The following is a 14,728-nucleotide window of genomic DNA, read 5'->3' on the forward strand; positions in this document are numbered from 1 at the left end:
TGTTATCGTATGATTTTGAGTCAGTCAGTGAATAGGTACACACCATGCTGACAAATCTGGTAGTTTGGGTGATGACAAAGTGTGATTTATTACAGATTATAAAGCTATAGAAAATATTGAAAAAATAGCAGACAAACACTATATACAACTTACATCAAAATAAGAAAGTATCTCAAAATGATTCAAGATCTCTTCCAGAACTTGAAATTAAACTTGGGAGAAGGTATGGTGAACATAACATTATTACATTGTGTCCATCTGTGAGGAGACTCCAGAACAAGGGGCAGAACATTAAAATTAGAGTGAGGCTGTTCAGAGATGAATTCAGCAAATACCTCTTCACAAAAGGGGGACTAGAAATCTGGAACTCCCATCTGTAAAAAACTGGTTGTGGCTGAAGGTCACTTGAACTGTCAAACCTGAGATTAATTGGAGTATTGATGGACAAGATCTTGGCAAGTGGGTCTGCTGATGTCCTACAAGGTCCAACAACTATGTGGAACCTATATTGCTGAACCCAGATTGTCAGATTTTCTCCCCTGTGTGAGTGTGTTGATAGTCCAAGAGATACTCTGTGCGAAAGTCTTTTTTATAAACATTGTAACTGAGGAGCACTTCATGCAAATCCTGTGTGTTCCAGGAAGATTGAAGATATTATAAAAGCTTTGTCACAAACCTTACACTTGAAGGGTTACTGTCCTGTGTGAATTCTCCAATGGTACAGGAGATTTGATGACTTTGAGAATGATTTGTCACACACCTCGCATGTGAATGGTTTCTCCCCTGTGTGAATTCGTTGGTGGAGGCAGAGGGTCGATGACTGTGAGAATGATTTGTCACACACGTTACACCTGAAAGGTTTCTCCCCCGTGTGAACACGTTGGTGTACACGGAGGTTTGATGACTCTGAGAATGATTTATCACAAACTTCGCATGTGAATGGTTTCTCCCCTGTGTGAATGCGGCGGTGTACAAGGAGGAGTGAAGAAGTTGAGAATGATTTGTTACACACCTCGCACTTGAATGGTTTCTCCCCTGTGTGGGTGTATTGGTGTACTCGGAGGTTTGATGACGTCAAGAATAATTTATCACACACCTCACACTTGAATGGTTTCTTCCCTGTGTGCAGCCTCTGATGGACCAAGAGGTTAGATGACCTTGAAAAATTTCTGTCACACACTTTGCACTTGAATGGTTTCTCCCCAGTGTGAACACGTTGGTGGACACGAAGTTGCGACAATGTCAAGAAAAATTTGTCACACAGTTCACACGCAAATGGTTTCTCACCCGTGTGAATGCGTTGATGTCTGCGGAGCGTTGATGAGTCTGAGAATGATTTGTCACACACCTCGCATACAAATGGTCTCTCTCCTGTGTGAATCCGTTGGTGTACCCGTAGGTTTGATAAGATCGAGAATGATTTATCACACACCTTGCATGTGAATGGTTTTTGCCCTGTGTGCATTCTCTGATGCCTCAGCAGTTGGGAAGAAGAGGTGAAAGCCTTCTCACAAACCTCACACCTGAAGGGTTTCTCCCCTGTGTGAATCATCTGGTGTGCCAGAAGCCTTGTAGAAGTCACAAAACATTTATCACAAATTGCACACTTGAATGGTTTCTCTTCCATGGAACTGTCTTTAGCAATGGTTCTAACAGATGCACACTTGCTTGTAGTGAGATCTTACAGGCCTGTGGAGCCCACTTCACACAAGAACAGTCTCTTGCCTGTAGGAATGAGTCAGTGGTCCAGGAGGTTTGATGAATTATTGGAGTTTTTCTCACAACACTTGGAGCCCATGCACACTTGCTCACAACCTCAGCCTAACCGATCATCGTCAGCCAAACCTTCAGAAAGGTTGCTTCTGCTGGAAGGCTCCACACTACTGACCAGTTTCAAATCTGATGGTATGTCAAAGCTCCCCTGAGCTGACCAATCTCCAGGTGATGGTTTTACTGCCCAACCTTCTCAGTGCTGAGCAATGCTGCAAAGGGATTGAATGTCTTTCCACAGTCGTGCAGTTGTTTCTTGGGGGATGGTCAGCATCTAACTATGGTGTCTATCCTCTCTGTATTCTCTGGTGTAGTACAGTGAAATCCTTCTGTAAAACAGAAAAAGGAAACATAATTCCCCCAACTCCCTCTCCTCCTTTGCTGAAGGTGCCCATTCCTCAGTCAGTGATAGTCTTCCATCCATTAAATCCTGTCTTTAATCCTATATTCAGCATTCGAGTTCGACCTTCCAAAATGCATCACTTCACATTTATCCAGGTTAAACTCCATCTGCCGTTTCTCAGCCCAGCTCTGTATCCTGTCTATGTCATGCTGCAGCCTGCAGTAGCCCTCTCTCCTATCGATAACACCTCCAACCTTTGTGTCATCTGCAAATTTACTGACCCACCCCTCAACCTCCTCATCCAAGTCATTTATAAAAACTACAAAGAGCAGAGGCCCAATAACAGAGCCCTGTGGGACCCCACTCAACACTGACGTCCAGGCAGAATACTTTCCATCTACAACCACTCTCTGCCTTCTGTTAGCCAGCCAATTCTGAATCCAGATAGCCAAATCTCCCTGTAACCCATATTCCCTGACTTTATGAATGAGCCTACCATGGGCAACCCTATCAAATGCCTTGCTGAAGTCCATATACGTCACAGTTACTGCTCAACCGTTGTCGACCTGTCTTGACACCTCCTCAAAGAACTCAATAAGATTTGTGAGGCATGACCTGCCCCTCACAAAGCCATACTGACTGCCTTTAATCACACTATGCTTTGCCAAACAGTCATAAATCCTATCCCTCCGAATTCTTTCCACAACTTTGCTGACCACAGATGTAAGACTGACTGGTCTGTAAATGCCAACGACTTCCTTATTACCCTTCTTGAAAAGAGGAACAACATTTGCCTCGTTCCAATCCTCTGGTATGACTCCTGTGGAGAGTGAGGAGGCAAATATCCTCTCCAGCGGCTGAGCAACCTCCTTTCTTGCTTCACGGAGCAGCCTAGGATAAATCTGGTCTGGCTCTGGAGACTTATCAAGCTTAATGTTTTCCAAAATTTCTCGCACATCAACTTCATGAATCTTGATCTGGTCAAGACTGTAACCCAGCTCCTCTAAGATTTCATTTATAAAAAGTTCCCTTTTCTTGGTGAAAACTGATGCAAAACACTAATTTAGAGCTTCCCCTATCTACTCAGACTCCACGCACAAGTTCCCTACGCTACCCCTGATCGGCCCTACCTTTTCCCTGGTCATTTTCTTATTCCTCACATATGAGTAAAACGCCTTTGGGTTCTCCCTAATCCTACCTGCCAAGCCTTTTTCGTATCCCCTCCTGGCTCTCCTCAGGCCATTTCTAAGCTCCTTTCTAGCAAGTCTGTAATCCTCTAAAGCTGTGCTAGATCCTTGCTTCCTCCACCTTACGTAAGCTGCCTTCTTCTGTTTGACAGGAATTTCCTCTGTTCTCATCATCCAAGGTTCGTTAATCTTACCTGCCTCAGAAGAACAAATTTGTGCATCACTCACAACAACTGCTCCTTAAATAGTCTCCACATGTCTGCTGTGCCCTTTCTGTGGAACAGTTGCTCCCAGTCTATACTTCCCAAATCCTGTCTGATAGCGTCATAATTTCCTTTTCCCCAATTAAATATCTTCCCTCGGTAACTGTTCCTTTTCCTTTCTAAGGCTATGATAAATGTTAGGCAGCTGTGATCACTATCACCAACGTGTTCTCCCACCGTGAGATCTGACATCTGTTGTGGAGCTGGCCCGTTGTAGAGCACCAAATCCAAAATGGCCTCTCCCCTCGTCGGTCGTCTACATACTGAGTAAAGAAACCCTCCTGAACACACCTGACAAAATTGGCTCCCTTCCAAACCATCTACACTTAGAAGGTTCCAGTCGAAATTGGGAAACTTGAAATCACCCATAACTACAGCCCTGCTACTTTTGCATTTTTCCAGAATCTGCACGCCTATGCATTCTTCAATCTCTCTATAGCTATTAGTTGGTCTGTAGACAACCCCCAATGCAGTGGCTGTTCCCTTGCTGTTGCTAATATCCACCCATCCTGACTCAGTAGACAAACCTTCCTCAATAACCTTTGTTTCTGTAGCTGTGATGCACTCTCTGATTAGCAATGCTACACCCCCTCCTCTTTTTCCACCTTCCCTGTTCTTTTTAAACATTCTAAACCCTGAAACATTAAACAACCATTCCTGCCCCAGTGAAACCCACATCTCCATTATGGCCACAACATCGTATCCCCAAGTACTGATCCATGCTCTAAGTTCGTCACACTTATTTCTGACACTCCTTGCATTAAAGCAGACACACTTTAACCGATCCCTTTGTTTCATAGCGTGAGAAACCTTCCTTTTATATTCAATATATCTTTGCAAATGTCCTCAACAATGGATTAGATTAGATTAGATTAGATTAGATTACTTACAGTGTGGAAACAGGCCCTTCGGCCCAACAAGTCCACACCCGCCAAAGTGCAACCCACCCATACCCCTACATCTACCCCTTACCTAACACTACGGGCAATTTAGCATGGCCAATTCACCTGACCAGCACATCTTTGGAGTGTGGGAGGAAACCGGAACACCCAGAGGAAACCCACGAAGACACGGGGAGAACGTGCAAACTCCACACAGAGAGTCGCCTGAGGCGGGAATTGAACCCGGATCTCTGGCGCTGTGAGGCAGCAGTGCTAACCACTGTGCCACCGTGCCACCCACTGTCACTGTCACGTCTGCAACTGACCCCCTATTAGACATGTGGCTCTGATTCCACCCCTCTGCCAAATTAGGTTAAACCCTCCCGAATTACACGAGCAAATCTCCCACCCAGGACATTTGTGCCCCTCCAGTTCAGGTGCAACCCGTCCTTCATGTGCAGGTCCCACCTTCCCCAGAAGGTATCCCAATGGTCTAGGTATCTGAAGCCCTTGCTCCTGCACCAGCCTCGCAGCCACGTGTTAAGCTGCATTCGCTGACTGTTCCTCATCTCACTGTCTCGTGGCATCGGTAGCAAATCTGAAATCACTACTCTATTGGACCTGCTCTTCAGCTTCCAACCTAACTCTCTGTAGTCACTTTTCAGATCCTGAATCCCTTTCCTGGCTATATCATTGGTGCCAATACGTACCACGATTTCTGGCTGCTCACCCTCCCCCTTCAGAATCTTGTAAACCTGATTGGCAACATCCCGGACCTTGGCAGGGAGGCAACAAACCTTCTGGGAGTCCCATTCCTGACCACAAAATCTCCTGTCAATCCATCTAACTATTGAGTCCCCTACCGCTAGCGCTTTTCTATTTCCCCCCCCTTCCGTTCTGAGCCACAGTGTCAGGCTCAGTGCCAGACACCTGACAACTGTGGCTTACCCCTGATAGGCTGTCCCCACCAGCAGTATCCAAAATGGTATACTTATTGCTGAGAGATACGGCCCCAGGGGATCCCTGCTGTGACCGTCAGTTCCCTTTCTTCCCCCTGACAGTAACCCAGCTGTCCTTATCCTGTGTCTGGGGAGTGACCACCTCAGTTGATGGTAAGACCCTGGGGAGTGTTGCCAAACAAACAGACCTGTGAGAGCAGGTGCATAGTTACTTGAAAGTGGAGTCACAATTAAAGATGGTGGTGAAGAAGACACTTGGTACACCTGCCCTCATTGGTCAGAACATCGAGTATAGGAGTTGGGATTTCATTTTATGGCTGTACATGATATTGGTGAGGCCAATTTGGAACACTGCATACAATTTTGGTCATCCTTCTATAGGAAGGATGATGTGAAACTTGAAAGGGTTCAGAAACAATTTACAAGGATGTTGCCAGGGTTGGAAGGTTTAAGTTACAGGGAGAGGCTGAATAGGCTGGGGCTATTTTTCCAGAAACATCAGAGGCTGATGGCGACCTTACAAAGCTTTATAAGGGCATTGTTGGGTGAATAGCCAAGATTCTTTTCCAAGGGTGTGGGAGTCCAAACCTAGAGGAGAAAATTTTAAGGTGAGAGGGGAAAGACATAAAAAGGACCTGAGGGGTAACTTCACCAAAGGGTCTGTTTCTCTGCTATGATGACTCGATGACAAGTCACCACACTGGGGTGTCATAGAGTCAGAGAGAGGTACAGCAGTGAAAAAGGCCCTTCGTTCTACTGACCAGATATCCTAAATTAATCTAGTCCCATTTGCCGCACTTGGCCCATATCTCTCTCAACCCCTTCTGTTCATATACCCATCTCAATGCCTTTTAAATGCTGTAATTGTACAAGCCTCCACCACTTCCTCTGGCAGCTTATTCCATACATGCACCACCCTCTGTGTGAAAACATTGCCCCTTAGGTCCCTTTTAAATCTTGCCCCCTAGTTTTGGACTCCCTCACACTACAGAAAAGACCTCGTCTATTTACCCTGTCCATGCCCCTCATTATTTTATAAACCTCTATAAGGTAATCCCTCAGCCTCCGATGCTTCAGGGAAAATTGTTCCAGTCTCTTCAGCCTCTCCCTATAGCTCAAACCCACCAACTCTGGCAACATCCTTGTAAATCTTTTCTGAATCCTCTCCAGTTTCACGACATCCTTTCTATGGCAGGGTGACCAGAAACGCATGTAGTATTCAAATAGTGTCCTAACCGCTGTCCTGTGCAGCTGCAACATGATCTCCCACGTCTTATACTCAATGCGCTATCCAATAAAGGAGAGCATACCAAATGCCTTTTTAACTAACCTGTCTACGTGTGACTCTACATTCAAGGAATTATGAACCCCCACTCCAAAATCTCATTGTTGAACAAAACTCCTCAGGACCTTAACCATTAAGTATATAAATCCTGCTCTGATTTGCATTTCTAAAATGCAGCACCTAACATTTATCTAAATTAAATTCCATCTACTACTCCTTGGCCCATTGGCCCATCTGATCAAGATCCTGTTGTATTCTGAGGTAACCTTCTTCACTGTCCACTACACCTCCAATTTTGGTGTCATCTGCAAACTTACCAGCTGTGCCTCCTCTGTTCACATTCAAATCATTTGTATAAATGACAAAAAGCAGTGGACTTAGCAGCCATCCTTGTGGCACATTATTGGCCACAGGCCCCCAGTCTGAAAAGCAACCCTCAACATCACTTTCAAGCCAGTTCCGCATCCAAATGGCTAGTCTTCCTGACATTCCATGTGATCTAACCTTGCTAACCATGAGGAGCTTTGTTGATACACTGCAGAATGATCAGCAGGAAAATAACAAGCTCCCAACATTCCGAGTGAGCAGGAGAATCGACATTTCGGGCATCAGCCCTTCACCAAGAATGAAAGGCTTATGCCCGAAATGTCAATTCTCCTGCTCCTCAGATACTGCCTGACCTGCTGCGCTTTTCCAGCACCACACTCTCGACTCTGATCTCCAGCAGGGTAAAAACAATGACTGCAGATGCTGGAAACCAGATTCTGGATTAGTGGTGCTGGAAGAGCACAGCAGTTCAGGCAGCATCCAAGTAGCTTCGAAATCGACGTTTCGGGCAAAAGCCCTTCATCAGGAATAAAGGCAGTGAGCCTGAAGCGTGGAGAGATAAGCTAGAGGAGGGTGGGGGTGGGGAGCAAGTAGCATAGAGTACAATGGGTGAGTGGGGGAGGGGATGAAGGTGATAGGTCAAGGAGGAAAGGGTGGAGTGGATAGGTGGAAAGAAATAGGCAGGTAGGACAAGTCCGGACAAGTCAAGGGGACAGTTACTGAGCTGGAAGTTCAGAACTAGGGTGAGGTGGGGGAAGGGGAAATGAGGAAACTGTTGAAGTCCACATTGATGCCCTGGGGTTGAAGTGTTCCGAGGCGGAAGATGAGGCGTTCTTCCTCCAGGCGTCTGGTGGTGAGGGAGCGGCGGTGAAGGAGGCCCAGGACCTCCATGTCCTCGGCAGAGTGGGAGGGGGAGTTGAAATGTTGGGCCACGGGGCAGTGTGGTTGATTGGTGCGAGTGTCCCGGAGATGTTCCCTAAAGCGCTCTGCTAGGAGGCACCCAGTCTCCCCAATGTAGAGGAGACCGCATCGGGAGCAACGGATACAATAAATGATATTAGTGGATGTGCAAGTAAAACTCTGATGGATGTGGAAGGCTCCTTTCGGGCCTTGGATAGAGGTGAGGGAGGAGGTGTGGGCGCAGGTTTTACAGTTCCTGCGGTGGCAGGGGAAAGTGCCAGGATTGGAGGGTGGGTTGTTTGGGGGCGTGGACCTGACCAGGTAGTCGCGGAGGGAACGGTCTTTGCGGAAGGCGGAAAGGGGTGGGGAGGGAAATATATCCCTGGGAGTGGGGTCTGTTTGGAGGTGGCGGAAATGTCGGCGGATGATTTGGTTTATGCTAAGGTTGGTAGGGTGGAAGGTGAGCACCAGGGGCGTTCTGTCCTTGTTACGGTTGGAGGGGTGGGGTCTGAGGGCGGAGGTGCGGGATGTGGACGAGATGCGTTGGAGGGCATCTTTAACCACGTGGGAAGGGAAATTGCGGTCTCTAAAGAAGGAGGTCATCTGGTGTGTTCTGTGGTGGAACTGGTCCTCCTGGGAGCAGATCCGGCGGAGGCGGAGGAATTGGGAATACGGGATGGCATTTTTGCAAGAGGGAGGGTGGGAAGAGGTGTAATCCAGGTAGCTGTGGGAGTCGGTGGGTTTGTAAAAAATGTCAGTGTCAAGTCGGTCGTCAATAATGGAGATGGATAGGTCCAGGAAGGGAAGGGAGGTGTCAGAGATGGTCCAGGTAAATTTACGGTCAGGTTGGAATGTGTTGGAAATTTACTGCAATTTCCCTTCCCACGTGGTTAAAGATGCCCTCCAACGCATCTCGCAACCTTCGCATAAACCAAATCATCCGCTAACATTTCCGCCACCTCCAAACAGACCCCACTACCAGGGATATATTTCCCTCCCCACCCCTTTCCGCCTTCCACAAAGACCGTTTCCTCTGCGACTACCTGGTCAGGTCCACGCCCCCAAACAACCCACCCTCCAATCCTGGCACTTTCCCCTGCCACCACAGGAACTGTAAAACCTGTGCCCACACCTCCTCCCTCACCTCTATCCAAGGCCCGAAAGGAGCCTTCCACATCCATCAAATTTTTACTTGCACATCCACTAATATCATTTATTGTATCCGTTGCTCCCGATGCGGTCTCCTCTACATTGGGGAGACTGGGCGCCTCCTAGCAGAGCGCTTTAGGGAACATCTCCGGGACACCCGCACCAATCAACCACACCGCCCCGTGACCCAGGATTTCAACTCCCCCTCTCACTCTGCCGAGGACATGGAGGTCCTGGGCCTCCTGCACCGCCGCTCCCTCACCACCAGACGCCTGGAGGAAGAACGCCTCATCTTCCATCTCGGAACACTTCAACCCCAGGGCATCAATGTGGACTTCAACAGTTTCCTCATTTCCCCTTCCCCCACCTCACCCTAGTTCTGAACTTCCAGCTCAGTAACTATCCCTTTGACTTGTCCGGACTTGTCCTACCTGCCTATCTTCTTTTCCACCTATCCACTCCACCCTCTCCTCCCTGACCTATCACCTTCATCCCCTCCCCCACTCACCTATTGTACTCTATGCTACTCTCTCCCCACCCTCACCCTCCTCTAGCTTATCTCTCCACGCTTCAGGCTCACTGCCTTTATTCCTGATGAAGGGCCTTTGCCCGAAACGTCGATTTCGAAGCTACTTGGATGCTGCCTGAACTGCTGTGCTCTTCCAGCACCACTAATCCAGAATCTGGTTTCCAGCATCTGCAGTCCTCACTTTCTCCTCGTTGATCCCGACACTGACACACAAAAGGAAATCAGTCAGGATCGTTCGACACTCTGCACCTTCCAGATAATGACACCTCACCTTCTCATATTCAGGAATGATCCATCAACAAAACTCACCCTGGAAATCAGAGGGAAATGCTTCCAATAAACACACTCAATATCCAACACACAGCTCCAGTCAAACAGTTCAACACAAAGCACCGAGTAAACAGCTCTCTCAGCTGGATCTTCTCACACAGCATAAGGGACATTTCCACCCCCTGACTGCCCACAGGATAGTCAGACTGCCTGAAGATTGGTGTGGATATTATGGGATACAATTTGTATAAAAGCTGCTCCTTCACTCACCATCTCCTCACTTGGTTTTCAGTCCCTATAGGAAGTGAACCAGCTCTGGAAGAGGAAGAGGAGACAATGTGCAGAGTGGGTGGGCTCTCTGATTGACGTCTCTCACAGTCAATCCAAATATTTCTGGAGCAACATGAGTTTCCTGAAACTTGGGAAACTGACCCGGGAAATGGAGGTGACTTTGAGCAGCAGATCAGGTGGGGATTTAAACTTGTCATTGTCCCATCTGAATAAAACCTCACTTATTGCAGCTGCTGTCACAGTTCCCCTGGTAAATGGTTGACAGAGATTTCTAGTGTGGGAATAGCATTCTTTCTTTTCTGATTTGGAGATGCCGGTGTTGGACTGGGGTGTACAAAGTTAAAAATCACACAACACCAGGTTATCGTCCAACAGGTTTAATGGAAGCACACTTGCTTTCGGAGCAACGCTCCTTCATCAGGCGATAGTGGAGGACTCAGTCTTAACACAGAATTTATAGCAAAAATTTGCAGTGTGATGTAACTGAAATTATACATTGAAAAATTGATTGTCTGTTAAGTCTTTCATCTGTTAGAATACAGTGATAGTTTCAATTCTTTCATCTGTAAATCACAAAACCTTTTTTTAAAGTTGCATTCTCCGGTTAGCTTTAACAATGGTGGCAGCTAGACAATATGTTGAAGGTGTTGGCCCCCTGTGTTCTCTGTCTATGACCTGATGTTTAGATTGATTCGAATCTAAAAAGTGAGTTCACGGAGTTTTACATGAATTCATGCAGTTTTTGAGCAAAGTACAAATTCACCCCAAAAAATATATGCCTGCATGTGGGTCTTTGTCTGTGTGTGTCTGTCTGTCTGGGTTGGGGGTTGAGGGTTGGGGGTTGTGAGTGTGAGAAAGTGTATGTGTGTGTGTAGTGAGTGCAGAGTGTCTTAAGTCTGTGAGGGAGTGCATGTGTGAGTGTGGGGGTGTGTGTGGGTGTCTGTGTGCGTCCGTGTATATGTGTGTCCATGTATATGTGTGTATAGGAGTGCCTGTGTGTGTGTGTGTGTAGGAGTATCTGTGTGTGTGTATAGTGCAATGGTGGTCACCTGTAATGTGACATGAACCCAAGGTCCTGGTTGAGGCCCTCCCTTTGGGTACTGAACTTAGCTATCAGCCTCTGCTCAGCCACTTTTCTCTGCTGCCTGTCCCAAAGTCCACCTTCGAGGATGGTCACCCGAAGGTCCGAGGCTGAATGTCCTGGATCACTGAAGTGTTCCCCAACTGGGAGGGAACATTCCTGTCTTTTGATTGTTGTGCGGTGCCCATTCATCTGTTGTCGTAGCCTTTGCTCGGTTTCCCCTATGAACCATGCCAGGGCATCCTTGCCTGCAACATATAAGATAGACAACATTGGCTGAGTCACATGAGTACCTGCCGTGTACAAGGTGGGAGGTGTCCCCACGCGTAATGGTGGTATCTACGTCTTGCAGCGCCTACCATTACAGGGTTGTATGGAGTTGTCCTGCGAGCCGGGCAGCTTGCTACGAACAACGATCTGTTTGAGGTTTGGCAGTTGTTTAGAGGCAAGTAGTGGAGGTGTGGGGAAGGTCTTGGTGAGGTGCTCATCCTCATTGATAATGTGTTGCAGGTAATGAAGAACATGGCATAATTTTTCAGCTCCTGGGAAATACTGAACAACGAAGTGTACCCTGTCAGTTGCAGCACGTGTCTGTCTCCTGAGGAGGTCATTACGGTTCCTTGCTGTGGCACGTTGGAACTGGCGGTCGATGATTTGGGCATTGTACCCAGTTCTTGTGACGGCATCCCTGAATACTTCCAAGTGTCCGTCATATTCCTCCTCATCTGAACTGATCCGGTGTATGCGTAGGGCTTGTCCATAGGGGATGGCTGTTTTAATATGTTTTGGGTGGAAGCTGGAGAAGTGTAGCATTGTGAGGTTGACTGTGGGTTTGCGGTAGAGTGTGGTGCTGAGGTGTCCATCCTTGATGGAGATGCATGTGTCCAAGAATGAGACAGATAGTCGAGAGTAGTCCATGGTGAGTTTGATGGTGGGATGAAACTTGTTGATGTCGTTGTGGTTCTGTTCGCTGAGCTGGGAATTTGTCTTGCAAATTTGTCTAGGTGACATCCTCAGTGCTTGGGAGCCTCCTGTGAAGCGCTTCTGTGCTGTATCCTCCGGCATTTATAGTGGCCTGTCTCTGCCGCTTCCGGTTGTCAGTTCCATCTGTCCACTGTAGTGGCCAATATATTGGGTCCAGGTCGATGTGTTTGTTGATAGAGTCTGTGGATGAGTGCCATGCCTCGAGGAATTCCCTGCTGTTCTCTGTTTGGCTTGCCCTATAATGGTAGCATTGTTCCAGTCAAATTCATGTTGCTTGTCGTCTCTGTGTGTTGCTACTAAGGATAGCTGGTCGTGTCGTTTCGTGGCTAGTTGGTATTCGTGTATACGGATCGTTAACTGTCTTCCTATTTGTCCGATGTAGTGTTTTGTGCAGTCCTTGCATGGGATTTTGTACACTACATTGGTTTTGCTCATGTTGGGTATCAGGTCCTTTGTTCTGGTGAGTTGTTGTCTGAGCGTGGCTGTTGGTTTGTGTGCTGTTATGAGTCCTAGTGGTCGCAGTAGTCTGGCTGTCAGTTCAGAAATGCTCCTGATGTACGGTAGTGTGGCTAGTCCTTTGGGTTGCGGCACATCCTCGTTCCGTTGTCTCTCCCTTAGGCATCTGTTGATGAAATTGCGAGGGTATCCGTTTTTGGCGAATACTTTGTATAGGTGTTCCTCTTCCTCTTTTTGTAGTTCTGGTGTGCTGCAGTGTGTTGTGGCCCTTTTTGAATACTGTCCTGATGCAACTTCGTTTGTGTGTGTTGGGGTGGTTGCTTTCATAGTTTAGCACTTGGTCTGTGTGTTTGGTTTCCTGTAAACCTTTGTGGTGAATTCTCCGTTCGGTGTTCTCTGTACCATCACGTCTAGGAATGGGAGTTGGTTGTCCTTTTATTCCTCTCTAGTGAATCGGATTCCTGTGAGTGTGGCGTTGATGATCTGGTGTGTGTTCTCTATTTCTGTGTTTTTAATTATTACAAAGGTGTCATCCACGTATCTGACCCAGAGTTTGGGTTGAAATTGTGGTAAGACTGTTTGTTCTAACCTTTGCATTACTGCTTCTGCTATGAGTCCAGAGATCGGTGAGCCCATGGGTATTCCGTTGATTTGTTCGTATATTTGGTTATTGAATGTGAAGTGTGTTGTGAGGCACAAGTCCAGTAGTTTAAGTATGCCGTCTTTGTTGATAGGTTCAACGTCCTGTTGTCTGTTATGTCTGTCCAGCAAGTTGGCTATTGTTTCTTTGGCTAGTGTTTTGTCAATGGAGGTGAATAGTGCCGTTACATCGAATGAGACCATGAGGAGAAGCTATTTAGGCAGGAGCTGTGTGAGAAAGCCTTTGCCAACTTGTCAAGCCCTTGGTCCATCAAAGAAAACAATTCAAGTGTGACCTTTATGATGAAGTTTTCCTGAAATCTCAGCAACGTATATAACACCAACAGATTCACAGAGTGGAGAATCCTTTCACATGTGAGGAATGTGACAAGGCTTTCACAAGTTAATGTATCGCTTTGTCCAATACCTCCTCATCCATCAAATGCAGGGGAGAAACTCTATTAAGGTGAGTTAAGTGATAAAGCCTTGGCAGTGTTACATCTTAAGTATTAACTTACAGGGCATCAATAAATGTACATGGGAGATAAACCTTTCTAGTGTGATGCGTGTCAGGACCATTTCACCTCCTTTTCCACCTCCCATCATGCACCAATGTCTCCACATTGACCTGGAGCTGGATCACCTGCTTCCTTTGCACTGGAAGTTGTTTGTGGAGTTTACCCTCCAGTGCTCACACAGGTCACTAGAGCAGTTTGATTGTGCACACAGACTTTACATACGTAGCACAAACAAATTCAACTAATTTCTTCAAGATTATCTTTGCATGCATTGGAGGCATCGGGAGGGTTTGATACCTGAATGGATCGCGATTTAACTTCAGCAGGAAGACCTCAGACTGTGGTCTTTCCCCACTGCGCCCTGTGTGTCAGCTACTACAAGCTTTAGTATATCCCTCAGCGTGTAGTCCTGGACCTTGGAATGTATCAGTGTGCAACACTTGGTCAAGGTCAACTCCTTGCTCTGGAGACCAACATTAAGCATTTCTTTCCTTTAATTTCAAAAATATGCTTTATTCATTGAAAAAATCTTTATATACATCATCACTAAAACAATTTGATTCTGCACAGTTATTGCACATGGAGCACAAATAAATCCAATGCAGTTTTTACTTATACATGACTATATTTACATACATTTGAGGCACCGGAATGTTCTGCCAACTGAATGGACCCCTATTTGACTTTGGAGAGAGACATTAGATGGTGATCTTTCCCCAATGTGCCTTGCCAACAACTGCCCCAAGCTTTTGTCTGCCCCTGGACCTTCGAATGTATCAGCCTGCAACACTCAGTTGAGGTCAACTCCTTGCCCATTAAGACCAACAAATTTCAGACAGACCAAAGAGCACCTTTCTCTGAGTTGATGGTCCTCCAGGCACAGCTGATATTTGTTT

The 14,728-nt window shown here is 46.8% G+C and overlaps 2 protein-coding genes across 5 annotated transcripts in view; one reads left to right on the forward strand and one right to left on the reverse strand.

Annotated features, from left to right (window-relative positions):
• LOC140455487 (uncharacterized) overlaps positions 1-10,287 on the reverse strand; it is a 32,667-nt gene extending 22,380 nt beyond the window's left edge. Inside the window, exons 1-2 of one of the 2 annotated variants that reach the window (XM_072550424.1) lie at positions 10,134-10,287; positions 738-2,099 (exon numbers count right to left, since the gene is read on the reverse strand). In XM_072550424.1, coding sequence (XP_072406525.1) covers positions 738-1,627 — 890 coding nt within the window. In that variant the 5' untranslated portion in view covers positions 1,628-2,099; positions 10,134-10,287. Of the gene's footprint in view, positions 1-69; positions 2,100-3,311; positions 3,332-10,133 lie in introns of those variants that run through there. The other variant, XM_072550423.1, reaches the window with a different exon arrangement.
• The window catches only part of LOC140455489 (uncharacterized), a 68,187-nt gene that overhangs the window by 7,202 nt on the left and 46,257 nt on the right, over positions 1-14,728 (forward strand). The window contains exon 1 of one of the 3 annotated variants that reach the window (XM_072550427.1): positions 10,217-10,330. The exons of the other annotated variants lie outside the window; for them this stretch is intronic. The gene's annotated coding sequence lies outside the window, so the exon portion shown is untranslated. Of the gene's footprint in view, positions 1-10,216; positions 10,331-14,728 lie in introns of those variants that run through there. 3 annotated transcript variants of the gene reach the window in all.

This window comes from Chiloscyllium punctatum, chromosome 30 (genome assembly GCF_047496795.1).
Source record: "Chiloscyllium punctatum isolate Juve2018m chromosome 30, sChiPun1.3, whole genome shotgun sequence".
Classification (NCBI taxonomy): Eukaryota; Metazoa; Chordata; class Chondrichthyes; order Orectolobiformes; family Hemiscylliidae; genus Chiloscyllium; species Chiloscyllium punctatum.